At 43.7% G+C, this 24,154-nt stretch overlaps 2 protein-coding genes across 4 annotated transcripts in view; one reads left to right on the forward strand and one right to left on the reverse strand.

Annotated features, from left to right (window-relative positions):
- The first annotated feature begins 271 nt into the window (after nt 1-271).
- Nucleotides 272-4,553, forward strand: cd180 (CD180 molecule). The gene is given in 9 exon segments (XM_065018097.1): nt 272-313; nt 2,807-2,979; nt 3,112-3,163; nt 3,165-3,287; nt 3,289-3,319; nt 3,436-3,569; nt 3,572-3,647; nt 4,121-4,258; nt 4,453-4,553. Coding segments are annotated over 9 exon segments (870 nt in total).
- A 2,200-nt stretch (nt 4,554-6,753) lies between these two features.
- mast4 (microtubule associated serine/threonine kinase family member 4) overlaps nt 6,754-24,154 on the reverse strand; it is a 170,129-nt gene continuing 152,728 nt past the window's right edge. For 2 of the 3 annotated variants that reach the window (XM_029650571.2, XM_029650557.2), the window contains exons 19-29: nt 23,497-23,598; nt 22,283-22,405; nt 22,063-22,178; nt 18,187-18,308; nt 17,735-17,943; nt 17,313-17,516; nt 16,393-16,619; nt 14,588-14,710; nt 13,896-14,032; nt 12,362-12,546; nt 6,754-12,188 (exon numbers count right to left, since the gene is read on the reverse strand). In XM_029650571.2, the coding sequence (XP_029506431.2) occupies nt 8,311-12,188; nt 12,362-12,546; nt 13,896-14,032; nt 14,588-14,710; nt 16,393-16,619; nt 17,313-17,516; nt 17,735-17,943; nt 18,187-18,308; nt 22,063-22,178; nt 22,283-22,405; nt 23,497-23,598 (5,426 nt within the window). In that variant the 3' untranslated portion in view covers nt 6,754-8,310. The remainder of the gene's footprint in view (nt 12,189-12,361; nt 12,547-13,895; nt 14,033-14,587; nt 14,711-16,392; nt 16,620-17,312; nt 17,517-17,734; nt 17,944-18,186; nt 18,309-22,062; nt 22,179-22,282; nt 22,406-23,496; nt 23,599-24,154) is intronic. The other variant, XM_029650564.2, reaches the window with a different exon arrangement.

Below are 24,154 nucleotides of genomic sequence, written 5' to 3' on the forward strand. Positions count from 1 at the left end.
ATCCTGTTTCCATTGATCATCCTTGAGATGTTTCTACAACTTGATTAGAGTCCACCTGTGGTAAATTCAATTGATTGGATGATTTGGAAAGGCACACACCTGTTTATACAAGGTCCCATAGTTGAGAGTGCATATCAGTGCAAACACCAAGCGAATTGTCCATAGAGCTCAGAGACAGGATTGTGTCGAGGCACAGATCTGGGGAAGGGTACCAAAACATTTCTACAGCATTGAAGGTCCCCAAGAACACAATGGCCTCTATCGTTCTTAAATGGAGGAAGATTACTCAGCTCTTCTGGGGGAGAAGGCCTTGGTCAGGGAGGTGACCAAGAACCCAATAGTCACTCTGATATAGCTCCAGAGTTCCTCTTGGAGATGGGAGAACCTTCCAGAAGAACAACCATCTCTGCAGCACTCCACCAATGTCAGATCAAATAGACTGGTTCGGAATAAATGGAGGGAGGGGGGACCTCCGACATCGTAAGGGTCCAGAGAAATTGCGTTATGTAAGTGGTTGCTCAAATTCTCTGCTGTTTTTGACCCTGGCTACAACGCTGTGAGCAGTTTGAAGCGAACCCATGCGCAGACTGTGTGACTGTGAGAGCGAAGTCTTGCATCTCGCTCAATCTCAATATCTGCGGTCTACCTTTAATACCTGCGTATTTCATTGTAAGAAGGGACTAAATAATTATATCAAAAGGGGAAACATGTATTTTATTTTTGTCCACAGGAACATTCAAATGAACAAGTAGCACGTGAAATAGTGATTGCATATTAATTTACAACTGACCTGAAAAGTTTAGATAAATCTGGTGTCCATCCCAAATGGCAGAGCCACTAAAACGCGACTCTCAAACTGTCACTTGTCCTTTGCTAGGGACAGCCTCTCGTATGGCAGAGCTCCCACCGTTAGTGAGAAATGACAAACGCAAAGCGTTTGTTCTTCTCAATCCCTTGGTGTGGGGCTTGGTTCCAGTTTTACAGTGTGCCGACTGCTCTGGGCTCATACACAGATCATATCCCTAGGAGTGACAGGATACACCAATCGCAGTGTTGCATTTGCAGCTTCCCTTTACGCCTATCGAGAACTTGGGACTATAAGGTTCTATCTGCATTTGTCAAAATTGAGTTGACAGAACATTTAACAAAATAAAGCTACCTTTTTACAAAAAGTAGGTTTAATCCTGAATGCTCCTCCGAACATCAGTGTCCTGACGAGTGAGCACATTTTCTATGCCAGACGAAATCATGCCTCATTAGCTCATTGTTATGGATGAGCTAATGTATCCAAATAAATGTCTATAGAAAACAGCTTATACAAATGCAGCTACTTTTCTGTTATTCTGGTTGCACTTTTTGACGTGAATGTAAGTTAGCCGTAGTTGGCTAGCTAGCAAGCCAGGGATAACAACGTTCCCAGCCAGTATGGCAATGGAACGAACGTCCAGCCGGCTTGGGTAGCAACCTTAGATTTGTGTCGGGCCTATATCTGTGGAAGGATGAAATGGTATGAATTCATAAAAATAACGTTAATGAAAATATGTCAATCATTATTTGAATATGTTGGTAACCCCTTGTATAAAAGTGATAATCCCCTCAAAGCCGGTGTTTGGAGGATACATTGGCACGTTTGCCGACCTGGCCAAACACCGTGCCAATACAGTATATCTTCCGAACACCGGCTTCGAGGGGATTAGCACTTAAATATAGTACTATAAATACCCCAATTCATTAAGTTAAGTTAAAAAAATACAATACAAAAATTGCTGACACCATTCAAACGATTGAGGCTTCGGAACTTTAAAGCCAATTATCTCAGAATCATCTTTCTGCAGAAATAACCTTATAGTCCCAAACACTCGCTAGGTGTAATTTGTAAGGTTGTCTGCATCTGATTGAGGATTTGGCATGGAAATAAAGAATATAGAATGTCTGATGATCTGATCATCCATCAAAACGCATTGTAGCACACGGGAAGGTGTGGTTCTCTATGTTTTTTTATTCATACTTCCAGGTTTCAGTTGTTACTTATTTAATTTAGATTCAGTGCCATCATGAATGGACAGTGGATTATGTTTGCACATTTCTACAAGTAAGGTTATTCCTCACCGTAGAAAGTCTTAACTGGTAAATTGTGATATTACTATTTTTTTAGCACATTTGCAGATGCTCGTATTTACAATTTTAATGTTTATTCAAGGTTTAGAGATTGAGCAACCCTCATGTTAATTATATACAGTATAAACTTTTGTCAATAAGCCCTTATACATGCTTATTAAAACTTAGCAATGATAACTGTTTAGTACTGTAGCGACCCGCACAGACAGCTGTGTGTTATGTGCTAGGCTAGGAGGTGGTTGTGTTGTACTGACCAGTACCCGGTGTTCGCGGGGTCCGACATGTCAATCAACCTGCTATCTGCCAATCACGGGAATGCCTGGAATGTTCTGATGCCGGGCATCCTGGTGGTTGGCGGAGTGGCGTGGAGGGGGGTTGGGCATTGGAAGTTAAGACCAGGTTCAGCCTTTGTTCTCTCGCTCTTACGTCTGGGCTTCACAAGAGAAGGTCACGATTGGCTTGTGGGTTATCTGTCATCTATTTGGCGTGTGCTACGGCCCAAACAGTAGCCTGTGTAAAGTTGGTTCAATAAACCGTCAATTCGCAAACTCAAGCCTCTGTCTGGACAATTGTTCATTTATGATCTAGTCAGGTCATTACAGTACTTTGCTGGAATACAAATGCATAACAAATATATGCAGTCATTATAGACATGAATAGAATATCAGGAAAGTCATTTCATTTTTAGTTTCAAACTGATGAGGCAGAGGGCTATGATATCTCTGGTCAAGGTTTACCTGGCATCCCTGATGAGCTTCCCAGCTCCACCAAGACTCTGGATTTCAGCTTTAACTACCTGCCAGCCATTAACAACACCACTTTTGTTAGGCTGAAGGAGCTTGTCTCAATTAATCTAACCAGGTTGGTTACTTCCTGTAACTCTTTAAAAGGACTAAATACAGGGATTGAGCTGTACATAAAATAAAGTTGTAGTCCTGGATTATCACTTTAAATTAGAAAATTAACAGAAAGTTGTTTCACTCTTAATTACAAATGCAAAATAAACTAGATATTTGAGGATGTCTGGCACCACCAAATGGACCTAGAGACTCTTGATAGGAAACTAGTTATTTTTTTTGTTGGATGATGCTTTTGTAGGACCTAAATACTTGAAACATCTTAGTTTAACTCTGACATCAATGGATGATCTGAAATTCCTCCCATCGCATGAATCTCACATCTTTAGAGACACTGGACCTTGGTGACAATGACAGACTCCTTACATGACCTAGACCAGTTCAACTGGTAAAAAATGAGGACACTCAATCTTCCAATGAATATATCAGCTGCAGAGGTGGCCGTACTGAAGAATGCCAGCCTTCGACGTCAGCTTCGAAGGCAACATCATTGTGTACATTAAACCAAAGGCCTGTCACTTCAACAGCCTAGATTTCAGTGACTGTCTAAGCAAAGGAGACATTTCAATAATGTTAGCCGGATTGAGGAGTTCAGACCAACATTCTCTCTCTGGGGGTCTATGAGGACAGCCCACCTGCCACCATGCGGGCTTGAGTCCCTTTACGCTTTCTGTAACACCACTGTGAATGAACTGAGCCTCTAAATACAGCACTTCCCAGATCTGACGGATGACGCCTTCAGAAGCTGGACCTCACCAGGTCTCATCTCCACTCCCTGCCGGCCTCCATCGCCAAGATGGCATCTCTTACCCACATCATCCAAAACCAGAAGAGCTTTAACGACCTGTGTCAGACCAACACCGCCTCGCTTCCCCAGCTGACTGTTCTGTCTGTGAAGGGCAACTAGGCCCAAAAGCTGACCTTCGGGATGGACTTTAAAGAGAGCTGCCAGAGGAATGCCACCAAGCTGGAGCAGCTTGACTTGAGTCAAAGTAGTTTGCTAAAAGGGCGGAGCTCAGTGCTGTGAAGTCCAGCTACAACATCCATGAAGTGGGGGAACCAGCCATTCAACAAGATGTCAGGTTGATAGAATTGGACTGCAGTCATTTGAAAGTCACCCACCCGCATTAACCACACTGCAGCAGGTGGTCCTCTCCGAAGGCTAAATATCTCATGGAAGTTTGGTGACTTCAGTGTCCAGTGGAACCTTCTGGAAGTTCTGATAAGCCTGGAGAGTCTCAATTTGAGGGGTGGTTCCTTTAAGGACAGGATTGTTTCTAATGGTGAGATGTTTATACATGTTCCTCTTCTATAGAGGCTGGTTTTGGCAGTGTGTGACATCGTATCTGTTAAGAATGCATTTCGCTACCTCACCAACCTGACGTATGCAGATCTTAGTGGTAATAAACTAGTTGTAGCCAGTATGAATGCATTCTCCACACTGAATAATGTCCTGCTAAATTTAGCCATGAATCAGATAGAAATGGTTACTTAGACTCTGTCAAAGCTTTAACAGAAAAGAGCCAAATTGACCTGAGTGACAACCCTTTGGCATGCAACTGTTCCAATATTCAATGAATTGGTTGGATTCAGAGCAATGCCAATAAAGTGATGAACATTGATAGGACAATGTTTTGGTTCAAAGGAAAGGTTATCAGATGTGCATTTGAATTGTGTTTTTTCCCACAGGCATGTTAGCATTTGGACTTATGTCCAGGAATGAAATACAGAGGATGCAAAGTGCTTTGAAAGGTGACAGGTTATTAGGATATAGTCAACTGCAGATGGTAACAGTTCAACTAACTTTCCAATAACCCTAGCCCAACCCTAAACTTCACCTCCAAAGAAAGCAGTTGCAGATGGTAACAGTTCAACTAACTTTCCAATAACCCTAGCCCAACCCTAAACTTCACCTCCAAAGAAAGCAGTTGCAGATGGTAACAGTTCAACTAACTTTCCAATAACCCTAGCCCAACCCTAAACTTCACCTCCAAAGAAAGCAGTTGCAGATGGTAACAGTTCAACTAACTTTCCAATAACCCTAGCCCAACCCTAAACTTCACCTCCAAAGAAAGCAGTTGCAGATGGTAACAGTTCAACTAACTTTCCAATAACCCTAGCCCAACCCTAAACTTCACCTCCAAAGAAAGCAGTTGCAGATGGTAACAGTTCAACTAACTTTCCAATAACCCTAGCCCAACCCTAAACTTCACCTCCAAAGAAAGCGGTCGCAGATGATAGTTTCAGCATTTATAGACGATCTTAAGGGGACAGAGCAAAGTTTAGTTCACTGACTAACAATCAGGGTAGTTCAATCACATGCCTTACAGCTGAACTTTCCAAAGTTAAATACAAGGCCAGGCATTTGCCATTTTAATGTAGCTCTTCATAATCTCTACATCAAAGCTTTTTTTTTTTTGCATTTATGATAATTTCATTAAATCAATAAAAAGAAAGAGTTTTATCATGCTTTTTATTCTCAGTGTTATGCAACTTTAGAAGTATAAATATCTGTTTTAATATACAACAGCTATGACATCCATAGAGGTTTCCTTGGGCGAAATACCAAAACTCAAACAGTTTTATTGCACAGATCCTAAAAGACAAAACATAGTAAGCAAGTTCATCTAATGCTAGTTTCACACAAAGGAGAAAAGAAAACAAGCAGGACCATGAGGGACCCGACGGATGTTGAAACAGTCTAATAGCACAACTGGGTGGCTGGGTAGGTGAGAATCACAAACACTACTATCAAACATATTTCCTGTGATGTAGTACACAGATTTGGCAAATCAATTACACAATATACAAAATATACATCCATGAAGAATTTGTAAACAAACATTGAATGTGCTTTTTTTAAAGGATTTAAATGTCAATCGTCAGAAACAAAAGGGCATGGAGACAAATATATGCTCAGTCATTCAAAGAAAGTGTTTTCGATTAATTTATGTCTGTAACTAGAGCCTGTTTGACAGGGGACAAGATGAGCTCCATAAGACATTTTCATCATACTCTCCCCCAACTACTACAACTAGGAGGGGAAAGGTGTCTAATATTAAAGGTGAATTTATCTTTTGCCCAAATGTTTGACAATACATTTACAATAACTAATGAGAATAGTAAAACTTCAGATTCGGCTAAAAAAATCTCTACAATCAATCTTATTTGTCTACTAATGTGCCTTCTTGGGTACAGTATGCAATTTATGTAAATATATTATGTCCAGTTTACATAGTATTTTTTGTTTGCCTCCCTAAGATACAGTAGATTGTTTATTGTTATGACATATCCTACATTAGAGTTAATATTGTATCGCATAATTAGAAACCTACTTTGTTTGATATTTATGGTATGCAATCAAAAGGCTGAACTACAGGACATCCCTATGTCAGCGTAAAAGAAGTCAACCTTTTTCTGATACACAAAGCTAGTATCATCATCTAAACATCAACTGTCTAGAATAATGACATTTATGTATATGAACTAAGATTTGTATATTAGTGCATTTTGATTTTACAAAATCCGTCCTTTCAAGCCTATTGTTAGCTAGACATTTAACTGGGCACAGTTTCATCTGGCCGACCTGGTACATAAATGTAGGCTACTGCATCACTTATGGAAAAAGAAAGTCTGGCGAAGAACGAAAACGACAAAAACAATACAAGGCTAGAACACAACTTCAGTACTGTAACTGAAATCTAATCTCTTGCAACCCTGACATTCTCAATAAATTTGCTTGACGTTCACTTGAATTGAAGCCCTTTTTAAATTGACCATACCCGAAAATACATTTCACATTGTATGAATGTCTGTCCGTACAAACAGAACTGGAAAACAACACCCAATAGATGCAGACACCTCCTTAAAAATGGACTGAGAAATCTCTTCCATAGTGTGGCAAACATACTTAGAATTGTTGGTTTATTCTAACTCATTGGAGCTTGCATTCTACACATTGTCATAATAACATACATATATATTTTCTCCTGGGCTCAGCATCTCAATTTTACACGGTCATTACAATTCTTCATACATCTTCACTACAAAATCACGATTGAACGCATTCTTGGGAACCACTTGCCCCTCTCACAGTTTTTTGTTTAATTTTCAACACTACATTTGAGGAAAAGCACATTTCCCCGTGTAAGCTTGATTTCTCCTCAAGTAAAATTCTGAACATATCAGAATGTGTTAAAATGACTGTTAGAGAGAGGATGTATTTTGGATAGATATACATAGACATTACATTAGCTTATTCTAGACCACAGAATTATCAAGCGGAACACTATTCTGAAATGACATATCATTGAGTATACAAACATGACATTGCAAAATATATATATATACAAAACAAACACATATTCACTTAAGCCCATGTATCCCAATTTTTACAGTTAGTTTAGTCATACTTATGTACACAATTGCATAAAAATCAAAGGTTTAGAAATGTAGAGATGTGAAAGGAATGTGAATTACACCATAACCTGCTAAGAACAGCAAGTTTTTAATTTTTTTTAAAATTCTCCCTTAACTCTAAGGCCCCTTCCACTAAATATGATTCCAGAACCGTAAGATGATTCCATATTAAATAGTTCTAGGTGAGAAGCACAGGACACAGTGCAATCCTGCTGTGCACCGCTACCCAAAACAAAAACACACACTTCACCTCTAGGTAATAATAAAAAGAAAAGTGACAAAGTATCTAAACAAACTTTTGGTGATATTTGACTTGTGTATGACGCTTGCCAGTGAATGATCTGCATCACTGTCACACAACTAAAATGGTTCATTGGATGATGTGCCATGACTACTGTATTTTCACCTCACAAAGCTTTTTGAGTGGGAGTCAAATAGTTCAGTCTACACGCATCGAAAGTCTGCTACCTTCAATTTGAGGTGCTCTTAACCCAGAACTCTAAACCCAGAGTGCAATTGAAAACGTTGGAAAAGGCTACTCCTTACTGCCCACTGACATTTTGATTGCACATTGCACTCTGCTGTCGATTAAAAAATAAAACCCCCAAACAATCACAGGATACAAATTTGACACTTTTTTTCTTCACACAGCAGAGGACCACAAATGAGCAGCAAATCATTGTCTACATTCAGTCCAAAAACATGACACATTTACAGTATCGCCCAAGCATACACTTACGCCACTACATACACACACTCCCTCTCAGGATAACACACCTCTCTCACACCATATAAACACTGAAGTAACAGCTTCCCCGGTTCTCAAAAAAATAAGGTATGATGACACTATGAATAACTAAAATGTCTGCCTTGTCTTATCTTGGACATACTGCAAAAAGTAAGGGTGGCTGCTGTTCTATTTTTTAAATTCCGCATTTCCTTTGTTTGTGGGGCCGCGTGGCGAGTCCTTGGTTTGCTTGTGTCGGGCCAAATCTTTGTCTGAACCCTCTTTCACCACGGTAGCCACTCTCAAAGTCTCTCTCTTGGTGTTTTTCTGTGTAGAGGCTGCCTCTTGACCAGACTCCCCTTTCTTCTTGTCAGCCTGTTCTTTTCGGCTGCAGGCTACCTGTTTATCAGAGTTAGTGACCCTCGATTCAGCTTTACTGTGTTTGGCCTGGGAGGTGCTGTTGCTGGTGGAGGTGGGTGTTGGCCCTGTGGTATCCATCCCACCCAGACACCTATGATAGTCTGATCTAAGGCCCTCTGACCTGGGAGCCTCTACCCTCTGTCTCCTCTGATCCTCCCTGGAGGTCTGGACCACAGCCTCCTGTCCGGTGCTGCCGCTGGCCCTGCCTGAGAGAGCTCCACCGTTGGGTGGGTGTGCTTCTCTTCTCATGGCTAGGGCCAGCAGGACTGGTACAGGGGTAGACTGGGAGGGAGCGCTGGCTCCGGTCAGAGGCTCTTTTTGGGCCTCCTGTCGGGGTGCAGCAAGGACCGGCGCTGGCTCTTTCATTACTGGGGTTGCAGTTGGGGCAAGAGATTTGTGAGGGGGGGATTTCTGTTTTGAGTCTATGATTTGTCTAACAACAGTTGAAGTAGTGATTTCCTTTTGTTTTGAGTTCATTGAGGTTGAGGCAGAGGTTTTGTGAGGGGGTGATTTTTGTTTTGAGTCCAGGTTATCTTTGATGACTTGGGCTGGGGTTGGGGCAAAGGTGTGGAGTTCTGGTTCTTTTTGTTTTGGGTCAGAGTGGTGTCTGGCAACTGGGGTTGGGACAGGAGTTTGGCACGAAGATTTGTTTAGTTTGGAGTCTAAACTTTCTTTGACAATGTGGCTTTGAACCAAGGTTTTGAGTAGGGGTTCTTCCTGCTTTGAGTCTGGGATTTCTTTGAGCATTGAGACTGTAGTTTCTTGCTGTTTTGAATCCAGGCTTACTTTGACGACTGGGGTGGGAGTTTTCACTTCATACCTCTCCCTCTCTTCCTCAGATCTTGGCTTAGTTTTGGGATTGATGGTTGTTTGATTTGTTGAAGCAGGACTTGTTGGTGACTGTTTCACTATCAGCACAGGACTCGTCTCTTTGGTATTCACATCAGCAGTTTGCTTTTTAGAGACTCTGATTTCTGCCTCAAGAGCCCCTTTGACCCAAGTTTTTTCAGCAAGTCGGTGTGTTAAATTTGGCTTCTCTCGCTCTCCAGTCTTTGCAATGCTACCCTTTGTCTTTGGTGAAGTGGGACCTTGTCTAATTTGCTTTGCTACACTACTAATAGCTACCTGACTGCCAATGGGACAAGCATCTTCACATTGATCACACCTCTGTGTTGCTTCTGTTTTAGCAGTTGCAGTGTCCAAAATGCCTTTAGATAAGACGCATTTTACATCCACTTTAGGACTTGTCTCTCTGACTTCGGCCATTTTCTCTCTTGCTGCGTTTGCAGCTTTGAGCTCCTCAACAGCAGACACACTGACCGGTTCACTGTCCTTGTTTAGTACTGGCCTGTTGCTTTGAACCTTGTCAGAGTTTTGGATTTTCCCTGTGGCGTCCTGTCTTGGAGACATTTGACCACTTGTTCGGTTCATATCTCCAAGACTAGAGATTGGAGCAGGGATGGACGTTTGTGTTGTGGTCACTGTCGAGGGACTGCTGTATACCATCTGCTGCTTTGACAGGTATGAAATCTGCTCTAAATTATATTGTACAACTGTAGTGATGCTACTTGTACTCTCAGCTGGTATTTGTTTCTTATTGCTCTGCAGGTAACTGGGCCCTGACTGACAATCTGAACTTTGCTTCACTGGTACAGCTGCATTAGCGGCAGTTGCTTGAACCTCTACCTTTGAGGCAGGGAAGGATGCTGCAGTATTTTTGGGATTCTCCGTCTTTGGAACGACAACTGTATCTGATGTCTTGGAGATATCGGTGTTTTGCTGTGCGGGGGCTGGGGTCTCTTGAGGTGGCTCCACCTCCTCCTCCTGGTCTTCGTTGCTGACCTCCCGTATGGAGGGCGTCTTCCCACAGTTGGAGAAGTGGGCACTGTGGCGGAATGCCCTATGATCGTGAGTTATCATACTGGACCTGCTCTCTTGTTTCCCCCCAAAGTCTGAGACCTCCGCCTTGGAGAGTGTCATTGGGGGTTCATGGTGACTAGGTCGGTCGTGTGGCTTCTCACCACTGCTACTACATTTAAGCCCAGTGTTGGAAATACTAGCCTCCCCGTTGGTGGGAATTGGACTGCTAAGGGCCACAACAGCTCCAGGGCTTAGTATACTGGTGGGGGGGCTCTTCTGCTTGTCAGATGGTTTTAGCAGGGGAATTAACACCTGCCGCTCAACTGGGCTTTGCAGCCACATGGGCGTCCCTATCGAGTCCATATCACCGTCAGACATCTTAGAGAGGCAGATATCTGTTTTAGACACCCTTGGCCCGGAGAGCAGGCCAATGTCTAGGGTGCCCTCCAGGGGTTTGAGGGAGGAGACCAAACGCCCCTCCAGCTTGTACTCTGAGGAGGTCTTCCTGAGAGAGCCTTCACTGGAGGAGATGAGCTGGAGTTTCTCCACGGCGCTTCCCTCTCCTCTCCCAGCAAATATCTTGGGGTTCAGGCCCTCAGGGCTGGAGTGGACGCTACCCATGGTACCCTTGACGTGGTCTAGAGCCAGGGCCGAGTCCAGCTGAAGACTCTTGGACCGGGTGGAGCCAAAATGGAGGCTCTCGTGAATGACGGGAGAGAGTCGGCACATGCAGTCTTCTCGCTCCTCGAATGACTGCCTCTTCCGGGCAAACTCCATGTTGGGGGCCTTGAAGTCAAGCCTGTCTGGCTTACCACCCTCCTTGCTCTGCCTGGACAGCTGCCACTCAGTCTTCTGGGGGCTCCAGTCAGGGTGGATGGAGCACAGTGGCGAGTCAGAGCTATTGCCCACTAGTGGTTCAGGGCTGCCTTCACTGGCCCGAGTGTTCAGCTTCTTGTACAGGACATCTTTTACAGTGGTGCTGGCAGCTTTGCCTTCCAGTGAGACTGTCTCTGAGCCTTGGCTTCTGCCCTGGCTTCTTCCTCCTTCAGCACCAGACATATCAGACTCCTGTAGTGCGTCCTGCTTCTGCAGGGACTCTCGCCTCTCTGACCAGTCCTGTCTTTTCATCCCCACCTTGGCTTTCAGTTTCTCCTTGTCCAGCTCCTCCATAGACTCCTGGCGGCCCACCTTGCGTCCAACAGGCCTCTTGAGGCAGCCCTGCTCTGCCGGCCGGACCCGGGTGATGGCCGGAGGCTCGCAGGACGTCTCCTCCACACTCTGCAGGGTGTGGTGGTCCCTGTCCCCAGGCATCAACTCTTCTCCCTGGGCCTCTTCCTGGGTCACCTCCAGGTTGTGCTTTCTGGAACACATGTGCTTCTTGTCGCCCGTGTAGGAGGGCGACAGCTTCTCCTCCGACTGCACCCGCTTAAGGAGCGGCGAACGGGGAGGCTCTGCGCTCTTGGGACGTGTCATGTGGCGGACAATGGTAGGGGGCGAGTGCATCTTGACTGGGAAGGCCTGGGTGGTCTTGGAGATCCCCATGGACCCATGGCTAAGTAAAGGAGAGGTTGAGCGCTGCGGGGAGGTGGGCTGGGGGGTCGGGGATGGGGTGCGGGCCAGAGGGGAGAGGGGAATGCTACCGACAGACTTGCGACGGCCCTGTCGGAGCCTCTGGCCAGTCAGTTTGGGGCCCAGGCCGTGGAGGGTGCTGGGACGGATGTGGCCGGAGCCTGCGGGGGAGTTTGGAGCGCTGGAGCTGGGAGAGCTACTCTGAGAGGAGTTGCCACCTGGAAACACAGAGGGAAGGACATTCTTCAACTATAATATTTCATAGTTTTAAATATTGTAAATTCATCCTAATTTAACAAACATTGATTGTTTTACTGAGACACACCACATGTATTTTATTGATTAAAATCTATTTTATTCCATAAAATGTAAATGAAAGACGGTCACTCACCTGACTGATTGAAGTCAGGGGTGGGTCGGAAAGCTGCAGTGGGGGAGCGGGGAGACATGCTGTGAGTAGGGGAACCTGGGAGACTCTCCCCAGAGGACAGGGAGCGGTTGAAGGAGGAGAAACTACGGCTGGTGTGGAGCAGAGGGGAGGGCTGCATGGCGAAACGCCTGAAAACAGACCGCCGCCTGTGGGGAAAGAGGAGAGAAGACACGGTCAGTCTATCACTATGAGGCCCAGGCACTCCCTACATTAGATTTGTGGTCTTGACTCTAGATAGTCTAATCTAAGAGAATTATACTTCAAATGGTGTTATTACTATATATGCGTTCTGGCAAATAGCGTAAAGAGAGAAGACACTGAATCAGTCCACCACTATAGGGCCAAGCAAGAATGTTCCATAGAAAATGCCATTTTTGTAGGTAGAAAATACATGTGTAGTGTTGTGACATCTATGATCATTGTTCTTCAAATGGTGGTAAACAATGTACATACTATTCCTGAGTAATCAATTCAATGAAAGAAAAAGGACAGCCAGAGGAAGATCTTTGAAATTAAAAACTTAAGACTGACACGTGACGAGGGTTGACATTGTCAAGAAGTGACAGAGTTTTAGCACCGTTGCAAGGAGCCCACAGCTACACCCTGTGGTTATACTGTATATGACATCTGGACATGTAAACTGTTCAAATTTACTAGCGACCTCTGCAGAGCAGACTTAGAGGTTTAGTTAATTTGTATTTATTATGGAGCCCCATTAGCTGCTGGGGTCCTGCAAAATTGAGGCAGTTTATACAATAAAAAAAAAAACATTACAATATATTCACAGATTTCACAACACAGTGTTTGCCCTCAGGCGCCTACTCCACCACTACCACATATCTACAGTACTAAATCCATGTGTATGTGTGTATAGTGCGTATGTTATCGTGTGTGTGTATGCATGTGTCTGTGCCTACGGTTGTGTTGCTTCACAGTCCCCACTGTTCCATAAGGTGTTTTTTTAATCAGTATTTTTAAATCTAATTCTACTGCTTGCATCAGTTACTTGATGTGGAATAGAGTTCCATGTAGTCATGGCTCTATGTAGTACTGTGCACCTCCCATAATCTGTTCTGGACTTGGGTACTCGTGGCATCTCTTGTGTGGTATGCATGGGTGTCCGAGCTGTGTGCCAGTAGTTTAGACAGACAGCTTGGTGCATTCAACATGTTAATTCCTCTCATAAATACAGGTAGTGATGAAGTAAATCTCTCCTCCACTTTGAGGCAGGAGATATTGACATGCATATTATTATTAGCTCTCTGTGTATATCCAAGGGCCAGCAGTTATGCCCTGTTCTGAGCCAATTGCAAAGTCCTTTTTTGTGGCACCTGACCACATGACTGAATAGTAGTTAAAGTGCGACAAGACACAACTGGGGCCTGTAGGACCTGCCTTGTTGATAGTGTTGTTAACTATTAGATATAGTTCATATCTAATAACAAAATGGTTTCTCGTATATGAAATAACACTAAACCAAAAACAAATTTCTTGCCTTTCTTGCGTCTTCTCCTTCTTGGGCTTCTTGGTGCGTCGGACCATCTTGCTCCTGTAGCTGTTCCTCCTGGCAGGCCCTGTTTTGATGAAGGTGTTCTCAAACGCAGTGGTGGAGATGGCTACCCTACTGCCACTCTGGAGGAAGCAAATACAGAGATCCAGAAGATAAACGGACCCAAAATGAATTAGCTCCATTGTAAGAGTATGAAGTTACAAACAGAGTTAAAAAAGTGGGCTCGACTGTAAATTAAATTACCATTAGATAAACAGTCTATTATAAACTGGGTGGTTCGAGCCCTGAATGCTGATTGGCTGACAGCCGTGGTATATCAGACCATATACCACAGGTACGACAACACCTTTATTTTAACTGCTCTAATTACGTTGGTAACTAGTTTATAATAGTAACAAGGCACCTCGGGGGTTTGTGATATATGGCCAATATACCATTTATATATATACACAGCGTTGCATTGTGCCTAAAGAACAGCCCTTAGCCATGGTATATTGGCCATATACCACACCCCCTCTGGAATTATTGTTTAAATATATGAGCTCCATAATGAGAGTATCAAGTTACAAACTCCAGATACCTTACGCGATTACATCACAACCTTTTGTGGATGTAATGGTGGACAATTGTTACTAGCAGTTATATCTGATGAAACTTTATATTTAATGTTCTCTGACCTTGAGCAGCAGTTCCACCACCTCAGTGTGGACCAGGCCGTGGACCGTCTCTCCATTCACATGAGTGATGAGGTCACCAGCTTTCAGCCCTGCCTTGTGGGCCGGACCCGGGTCCTCCACACTCTGAACAACACACAGAAACACACTGTTAGCTACTGTATCTATTAATCACTCCGTAATGAAACATTGCAATACAATATCAAAAACATTGTTTTCCCATGGTGCAGGCTTAATTGAATCCAGCCACTCAACCTATTATTCAATATCTAATAACACAGATGAAAGTGACCACTTGTTGTACCAACAGAAATGTACTATTTTACCAGTGCTTCATTAGATATTTGACTGTGCTTGTTTGAACATGATCAAACACGAGGCTTTGAAAAGTCAGATTCCCAGTGCCACCCAGAAGCTCTTCGACCCATTTCAGTTTGACTATCAGCCCAGCAGAGGAGTTGATGATGCCATTCTTACTCTCCTTAACATGGCCTATAGACATCTAGAAGGTGCCAAAAATTCCATGTCAGGGTTCTGTATGTTAACTTCTCTTCTGCCTTCCAACACAATCTAGCCTTACATTCTGGCACAGAGACTCATAAGGGACCTCCTTAGATTGGGGGGCTGGTTTTGTGGCTGTTGGACTTCCTGAGCCAGTAGTCACAGCGGATCGAAGTAGGTCCCCCCACCTGTCGGACATACGCACCACCATGAAGGCTCTCCTCAGGGATGTGTTTAGTCCCCACTCCTGTACATCTTGTACACTAATAGTTGTACTAGTTCCCATCCTGACAGACACCTCGTTAAGTTCGCTGATGACACTGCCTTGATCAGCCTGTTGCATGATGACGAGGAACACCATGGCCCGGTCCTACATGACCTTGTAGAGTGGTGTGAGGAATCACACTTGGTCCTCAATACCAATAAGACCAAAGAGATGTGCATAGACTTCAGGAAGCGTACAACACCTACCTCAGCAACAAATATCAGAGGTCAGAACATAGAAATTGTAGAGGAATACAAATATCTGAGTGTCCTCTTGGACTACAAGCTTCAGTCGAGTAAATGTACAGACCCGAGACTGTACTTTCTCAAAGAACTGGGATCTTTTAAGGTTGACTGTACTAAACCGACTCTGTTTTACAAATCTTTCATTTGTAAAACAGTATTTAAACTTTTTGTATTGTTTGTTGGTTTGGGAATGCCACTGTCAGCCAGATAAATATGCTGAGGGATTATCACCACAGAAAGCAAAGTACTTGCTTTCTGTGGTGAAACAGACAGGCCTGGATGTTCAGACAGGCCTGGATGGTCAGACAGGCCTGGATGGTCAGACAGGCCTGGATGGTCAGACAGGCCTGGATGGTCAGACAGGCCTGGATGGTCAGACAGGCCTGGATCAGATCTTTAAGGTCAGGACCCTCAGCAAGTATATGGGGGGCTGGTGAATAGTCTGGGGGACACTGGAACATGTGTATGGGGGGCTGGTGAACTGTCATTTTAGACCCAAGCCGCCCCCAGTACCCAGACTTTGAACTACTCCCCTCTGGGTGCAGGTATAGGGCACCCCCCCCGGCAAGAAAAACAGAACTAGACAATAATTTATGCCAGGTGTGATATCCCTCCAAAACAGCTCGGGCTAATGTTCCTATCGACCCAGTAAGGCCAGCAGGCTATTCTATTTTTATGGGTATAACAGTTATGAAAGTTGTATTGTGAATTTGTTTTGTATTTAAACGTGTACATGACACTGCAACAACATTTCCTCATAGGACAATAAAGTCAGTAAATCAAAGTAAAGTTCTTACCCAGACTGTGTGGTAGACAGTGTAGACATCACGATCGCATGCGTACACCGGGATGGCCCGCAGCGTAAAGCCAAATTTCTTCCCCGAGCTGTGGATGATGATTGGATGCCTAGGGTTGATGACGCCGAGGGAGGAGTCTCGGCTGGGTGAGGAGTCACGAGAGGAAGGGTCAGAGGAGAGAGAGTAGGGGGATATGGGGCTGGCCAGTGGGGACACCGCGAAGATATCTGGAACAAGAGACAAATATAGATTGTCATTTGAAATGACTAAAAACGTCTGTAAATATCACAAAGTCGGCCTTTAAGATATCTGGAACAATGAGAAACACAATTCTAATGATATTTGTACCACTAAGAGACACATTAATGAAGGGCATTATTACTTGGGGAAATAATGTGGTCATTGTGATACAATCAAGGGACTAATCTGGGAATGTGCCAGATACATTATGAGAGCAAAATAAATGTTGCCATAGACATTTTTATATAGCACACCATCAATTTTTATGCTAATTTTATGATGAATTTTCCAATTCTTCAAACCAAAATACCCAGTGGAGGTTAATTTAAAGGTTAAAACACAGACACGCATACAATTGTCATTGTCATTTATATTGATCTGTCTTCCTGTAGCTCTCCCCTCAATAGCCAGATGTTCTTATACAGCCTGGAATCACTGTACCCCTGCTGGGAGTGCGACATGAGGGATTTACCCTTAGGGGGTGTTTTTCTCAGCTACTACCTCAGTTACAGGCTCCTCTTCTGTGCTACTGCATACACAGCCACTCCATAAACAGTAGCCTCTAACCAGCAGCAGCCGTGCCAGATCTAATGGCCTCTCATCTCTCTCACACTCTGCTCTTTAACCATCCTTAAATCGAAATGCTAGAGATCGCAGGGTGTGTGTATCGTCTGACTCACCTCCAGGGATCATGAGGGAGAGGGCACTGGCTGAAACAGACTTGGGGACTTTGGCAACAACACCATGCTTCTCCCCATGTCTATCGGGCCGCAGGCCGCCATGCTGGCCTCCCTGGTCCATGGGGGTCTTGGAGGAGGAGTCAGGGCTGTCTAAGCCCTCCCCTCTGGAGGGATGCAGGTCCAGGTGCTCAGAGAAACTACCTACTGACCAAAGAAGAACAGGTACAATGTCCCATCATTTATTTTTATTTTTTAAAACTTAGTCAGGCACATTAAAAACATTGAAACAACTCCACGTGATACCCGTATCATTACTTTTCTTGAATATCAACTGAACCAGTCAACAGCCAACATGATGACAATTCTTTAACACTATCCCTACATCTTCTACCAGCTTTAACCAGTGCTTGAGGCCTCCATACCAGAGAGAGTAGCCCCGCTGTGGGTGCTTCCGGGGGTGGTTGCGTCAGCCTCATCCTCTTCTATGGAGAAGACCAGTTTGGTGGGTTCCCTTAGGGCCAGGGACTCCTCGTCTCCGTCCTCAGCCGAGATGGCGAACTTGGGGAGCAGGCCGGGTGGGCGAGGGCCCATGCTTGGGCTCTCTGTGTCTGAGGATTGAGTGAGGGAGGGCCTGGGGGGAGAAAGGAGGAATGGATAAATATCAACCCCCATCAGAAAAAAACATTCAGGACATACTAGCTAACTATTATAGATGTTGTACTGACAAAATGTTAATATAAGCAGGTTATGCACTGCCATCTTTGTCTTAAGGTATTCTGAGACCCTGCAATAGTGGGGGAACTTAAATAATACCAAAAGTGTGTGAAAACAATAGATAGTTTGAGTATAGCAGAAGGGATGTTGTGAGGCGTACATTTCAGTGAACTCTGGTGTCCAGCTCAGAGAGTCTACAGTCAGAGGGCTCTCACTCTTCTTCTCCTCGGGCTCTCCCTTCCCCTCCAGCTGGCCACGGGACAGGTCCAAGCTGCTGTACACCTACACACCACACAGACAGACAAACAGTTAACCCTTTACACCTGTGGGAATTGGCCTATATGGATGGGGCTAAATTGAAATGTTTCTTACAGAAGAAATGCATATGCATAACAATGGTAGCAATCGAAAGGGAACCGTTTGGAGATTATGGGGAAATTAGGACAACAGTTCACCTGACAAGACTGAATACAAACATTACACTGTTCATTTTACATTTACTGTACTTTTTGCTGCATTTGTTGGTAATGAAATCTGAGAATACATTCAGTAACATGAGAATATTCCTCGATAATTGGGGAAGTTGCAACATAAGACACAGAAATTACAAGGGTTTGATGTGAGGACTGGTGTCACACGTCTTCAAAGTGCGCCAAGTAATTTCGATGCACTTTATGACTCAAGGATGACAAACTATAAGGTGTTTATTCCTCTCTCAGCTGTATTGTTGAGGATTTAGAGCAGGGGTGTCAAACTCATTCCATAGAGGGCCTAGTGTCTGAAGATTGTTTGTCTCTCCTTTCAATTAAGACCTAGACAATCAGGCGAGGGGAGTGCTCAACTAATTAGTGACCATAATTCATCAATCATGTACAAGGGAGGAGCGTAAACATGCAGACACTCAGCCCTCCATGGAATGAGTTTGACACCTGAACTACAGCAAGTGCACTTGTAGTTACTTTGTTTGGGACTCAACCCTGCATCCCCGCCATCACACAATGATCCATTAGAAATTGTGCAATTTCAAAGCCTTTTCTCTTGCCAACATGACTAGCTAAGTTATAAAATCTGATATTACAGTTTTAGGCTTCACGATGCAATTCAGAGAAACAGATCGTAATTTTGGTGTGCATAGAAATGAGTCATGAGTGCATTCAGGTGCGTGTGCCGCGGTGAATTTTCTTAATCGACAATCATAGGCTCCTTCTGTTCAGATAAACCCAGGGTATGACAACATGTCATCTTGTAACTGTACATCAAACATAGTGATCATAAACGTTGACACTGTATATGACGAGTTATATGGAAATGTAAAGTGTACATTTAGACTCAATATGTGTTTGGCCTGCTTGTATGACATCAGAGGTATTTATTATAATCCTCAACATCTTTCAAAATACATAGTCCTCTTAAACTCTTCGCTCAGACAACAAAACATTTGCAAAAGTTGCCCAATGAGAGGGAGGGATGAGAAAACTTGTCGCGTGCTGTGCTCAAGTTCAGAACGGTTGTCAGTCAAAACCCATACAGAGCTGTGAAGCACAGAGCCAGAAGTTATGTATAGTAGGGCCAGAAGTTATGTATTGTATAGTAGGGCCAGAAGTTATGTATTGTATAGTAGGGCCAGAAGTGATGTATAGTAGGGCCAGAAGTGATGTATAGTAGGGCCAGAAGTGATGTATAGTAGGGCCAGAAGTTATGTATTGTATAGTAGGGCCAGAAGTTATGTATTGTATAGTAGGGCCAGAAGTGATGTGATGTATAGTAGGGCCAGAAGTGATGTGATGTATAGTAGGGCCAGAAGTGATGTATTGTATAGTAGGGCCAGAAGTGATGTATTGTATAGTAGGGCCAGAAGTGATGTATTGTATAGTAGGGCCAGAAGTGATGTATTGTATAGTAGGGCCAGAAGTGATGTATTGTATAGTAGGGCCAGAAGTGATGTATTGTATAGTAGGGCCAGAAGTGATGTATTGTATAGTAGGGCCAGAAGTGATGTATTGTATAGTAGGGCCAGAAGTGATGTATTGTATAGTAGGGCCAGAAGTGATGTATTGTATAGTAGGGCCAGAAGTGATGTATTGTATAGTAGGGCCAGAAGTGATGTATTGTATAGTAGGGCCAGAAGTGATGTATTGTATAGTAGGGCCAGAAGTGATGTATTGTATAGTAGGGCCAGAAGTGATGTATTGTATAGTAGGGCCAGAAGTGATGTATTGTATAGTAGGGCCAGAAGTGATGTATTGTATAGTAGGGCCAGAAGTGATGTATAGTATAGTAGGGCCAGAAGTGATGTATAGTATAGTAGGGCCAGAAGTGATGTATAGTATAGTAGGGCCAGAAGTGATGTATAGTATAGTAGGGCCAGAAGTTATGTATAGTAGGGCCAGAAGTTATGTATAGTAGGGCCAGAAGTTATGTATAGTAGGGCCAGAAGTTATGTATAGTAGGGCCAGAAGTTATGTATAGTAGGGCCAGAAGTTATGTATAGTAGGGCCAGAAGTTATGTATAGTAGGGCCAGAAGTTATGTATAGTAGGGCCAGAAGTTATGTATAGTAGGGCCAGAAGTTATGTATAGTAGGGCCAGAAGTTATGTATAGTAGGGCCAGAAGTTATGTATAGTAGGGCCAGAAGTTATGTATAGTAGGGCCAGAAGTTATGTATAGTAGCGCCAGAAGTTATGTATAGTAGCGCCAGAAGTTATGTATAGTAGGGCCAGAAGTTATGTATAGTAGGGCCAGAAGTTATGTATAGTAGCGCCAGAAGTTATGTATAGTAGGGCCAGAAGTTATGTATAGTAGGGCCAGAAGTTATGTATAGTAGGGCCAGAAGTTATGTATAGTAGGGCCAGAAGTTATGTATAGTAGGGCCAGGATGATACCAGTATCGCGATACTCGTTAGTATCGTGGCAAAGAAACCAAACACAAAGCGGATTTGACTTCTTTAGGAAAACAGCCCCGATGTTGGAAACAAACATTATGTTGTCATCCAGAGTCACATGTATTTATTTTCCAAACTATAAGCACACAATATTTTACATACAGCTGGTTTTTAAAGGACCAAAGAGTTTGAACTGCTTTGCGTTTTCATTTTTCCCATGAAAAAAAATACTTTGATACTGGTATTGTCACAGCCCTAATTTATAGCATGTTACTATACTTCCACTGTGTTCCAATTTAGTCATTTATCAGTGCCCAAATGTGCAATTTTCAACCCGTATATGGGTACAAGTGTAGAGGGCTACATACCTGGACACCATGCAGGGACAGACACGCAGAGACTTTACAGTCTTTCCTCATAGAGGACGATATTACTACATCTAAACACCATCACTATCATCAATATATCCGTTTAGTATTGGGACACAGAGTCTGATACCATAGAAACCACAATTAGTGGTTCCAAAATAGTGGCAGCAGCCACTGGTTAGCCACAGGTTAGATTATCAGGCTGTGCACAAAAAAACTGGTGGGTAACAAACACTCAAAAAGATCTAGGTATGTAACTGAATAAAAACTCTTCCTCTGAGACATTCTTCTGCCTTAGAAGGCACTTTGTGCATTATTTTCAGAGGCAGAGTGTACTGCAATGCAGCACAACAATGTGTGCAAGTCTGTGTGTGTGTGTTTGCATTGTGTTCTAAGTTCTACCAAAATAGATCTGATTTGCAGCAGAAAATTTATGCAAAGCCGAGCTCTACATAACATGCTGCAGGGGGGTTGGGGGGAAAGACGCAAAGAATGTAATGGAGAAAAAAATCTATCATGTTGGGTTTTCATTGAAAGCTGCAGATATTTGTATGAACTACATATATTTTCTGTTGAGGGTAACTACCTCATTGATCCACCATTGTTTTTCAATCATATGGAGTAATATGGAAGTGAGTAAGCATTAAGGCCTTGAGCGAATCTTTTGTAATTTATCGAGACAGAGAGGAGGGGTGGGTAGAGTGGGGGGGAGATGGATAGAGAGAGAACGAGAGGGGGGTTGAGTGTGTGTGTGGGGGGGGGTAGACAGAGAGAATGACAACCCACCTTGGAGAATCTGTGAGAGCAGGACGAGAACTGACGTAGCTCCACGTTGAAGTCTTCATCATTGGTATCCTCCTCTTCTTCCTCTGTCTCCAAGTGATGGTACCTATCCGATCGAGCTGTAGGGATAAAACATTAGTTACCATCTTTACTAACTTTCACTTTTGAAATGGCTGTATTCTATAGTATAGGTTCGTGTACATTTTGAAGGAAGTAAACTCACTGTCAAAGTAGCTGGTGTCGTCCTCTGACTCCAGCTGAGGGATGAACTCAGCCTTCTGTCTCAGCAGACTGTCCCAGTCCAGAGTGTGGAAGAACTGGTGGTGCTTCACCTCATATGCACCACCTAAGGATGGAAGGACATGCAGTACACATTAAGAACACAGAGACACTCAGAGATACACAGATATCTTGCACACAAAAGACTAGTGAATGCAAGCACTACAAACGCACTACAAACACACTCAAACACACTCAAACACACTCAAACACACTCAAACACACTCAAACACACTCAAACACACTCAAACACACTCAAACACACTCAAACACACTTCCGCTCCATCCAAGATAAAGGTTGACATTGGACAGCGGTGGCACTGCCCCAACACAAAAGGAAGAAGTGCAGACGCTAACATTTCTTCCTTGCTTTATCATTGGCTGGCACCCAAAAGTCGTATCACCGGCCATAAATTATGCAGTACAATTTCCTGCCGGTGACCTTTGAGGAAGAGACCGCCTGCTGAATGGTTCGACTCGACCCAGGGGATTGGCTCTGATGAATGCAGTCCTGTGTAACCTGATTAGATTGAATCTGCTACGCAGGAGACAAAATCTACATCCTAAATGGCCCACTATTCCTTGTGCTGCACTACCTTTGACCAGAGACCTATGGGCGATATAGGGAATAGGGTGCCATTTAGACGTAGTCAAACAGTGGGCGGCCCGTGGTCTCCGGTCAGGGACAATGTTTACGATCCGCAGACGCTGATGATGCGTGACCTTGCCCAGGTCGACATTCCTGAGGGGGCCCATTTACAAGGCAGTATTGTTATGTGATAAACTGTTCCGCCTATTTGGCTGACCCAATTTATCCCTCCGTATGTTTAAATAATGCGCTGTGATGAGAAGCCACATGGACAGTTATGGGAATATACCATGGTCTGTACCTGGACTATTTTATCTGAGGAGAGAGAATGCTCCCTGGTAGGTCATAACTGGTTGTAAACCTCTTAACAGTAAAAAGGTTTCAACAAACTAAAAGTAACCCACATAAATGTGCCAGAACTGTAGGTTCTTTACACATGGTCCTTCCCAGCACGGTTCCATCAACTATGGTGAATGTGAAACCAGGCCAGCCCAGTACAGCTTGGCTTGGCTCGGTAGTGTGAAAATGGTATTTGTGTGTGGCATGTGTTGTGCACAACTTGTGACTACCTGTGCCCATCCTCTCCAGGGGGTTCTGTCTGAGTAGGAGGGTGATCAGTTCCTGAGAGTCAGCAGGGGGAGCGTCCTCTCCCTCCGGCCAGTTGATCTCATCTGGGAAACAACACATACTCAGTTCATTAGCACTCAGTAATATCCCAGATACAACACATACTGAGTTAGCTAGCAGTTAGCAATATCCATGAGACAACACATACTGAGTTAGCTAGCAGCTAGCAATATCCCATAGACACATACTGAGTTAGCAGTAAGCCACAGTTTTAAGTCCCACAATTATAATCTGATTAATGCATGCGATTGTGCACTTCCTTAGACAAAGGTCATATTGTTTATTATTGACAACCTTCACTACCTCAAGGATGAGAAATTCAATTCATTAGTGTCTGTTCTCCAGTACTAAAATAATGTGTTATCCAGGTCTGAAAAATATTATGTGATAAAAAAATCCTTGTGTGTGTATGTGTCTGTGTGAGTCTGTTCATGTGTGTTTGACCAGTGTAGACCGCTAGCAACAGTTGAGAAATACCAGTGTACACCAAACCAGTAGTGTCTGTGCCATGCCACGGTTGTCTCTTTGGCGCCATGAGGCCCCCATTTTAATCAAATTTGGGAGTGGGGCATGAATATGCATGGTGGCCCTCAGGCCTGA

Source organism: Oncorhynchus nerka, linkage group LG4, assembly GCF_034236695.1.
Source record: "Oncorhynchus nerka isolate Pitt River linkage group LG4, Oner_Uvic_2.0, whole genome shotgun sequence".
NCBI lineage: Eukaryota > Metazoa > Chordata > Actinopteri > Salmoniformes > Salmonidae > Oncorhynchus > Oncorhynchus nerka.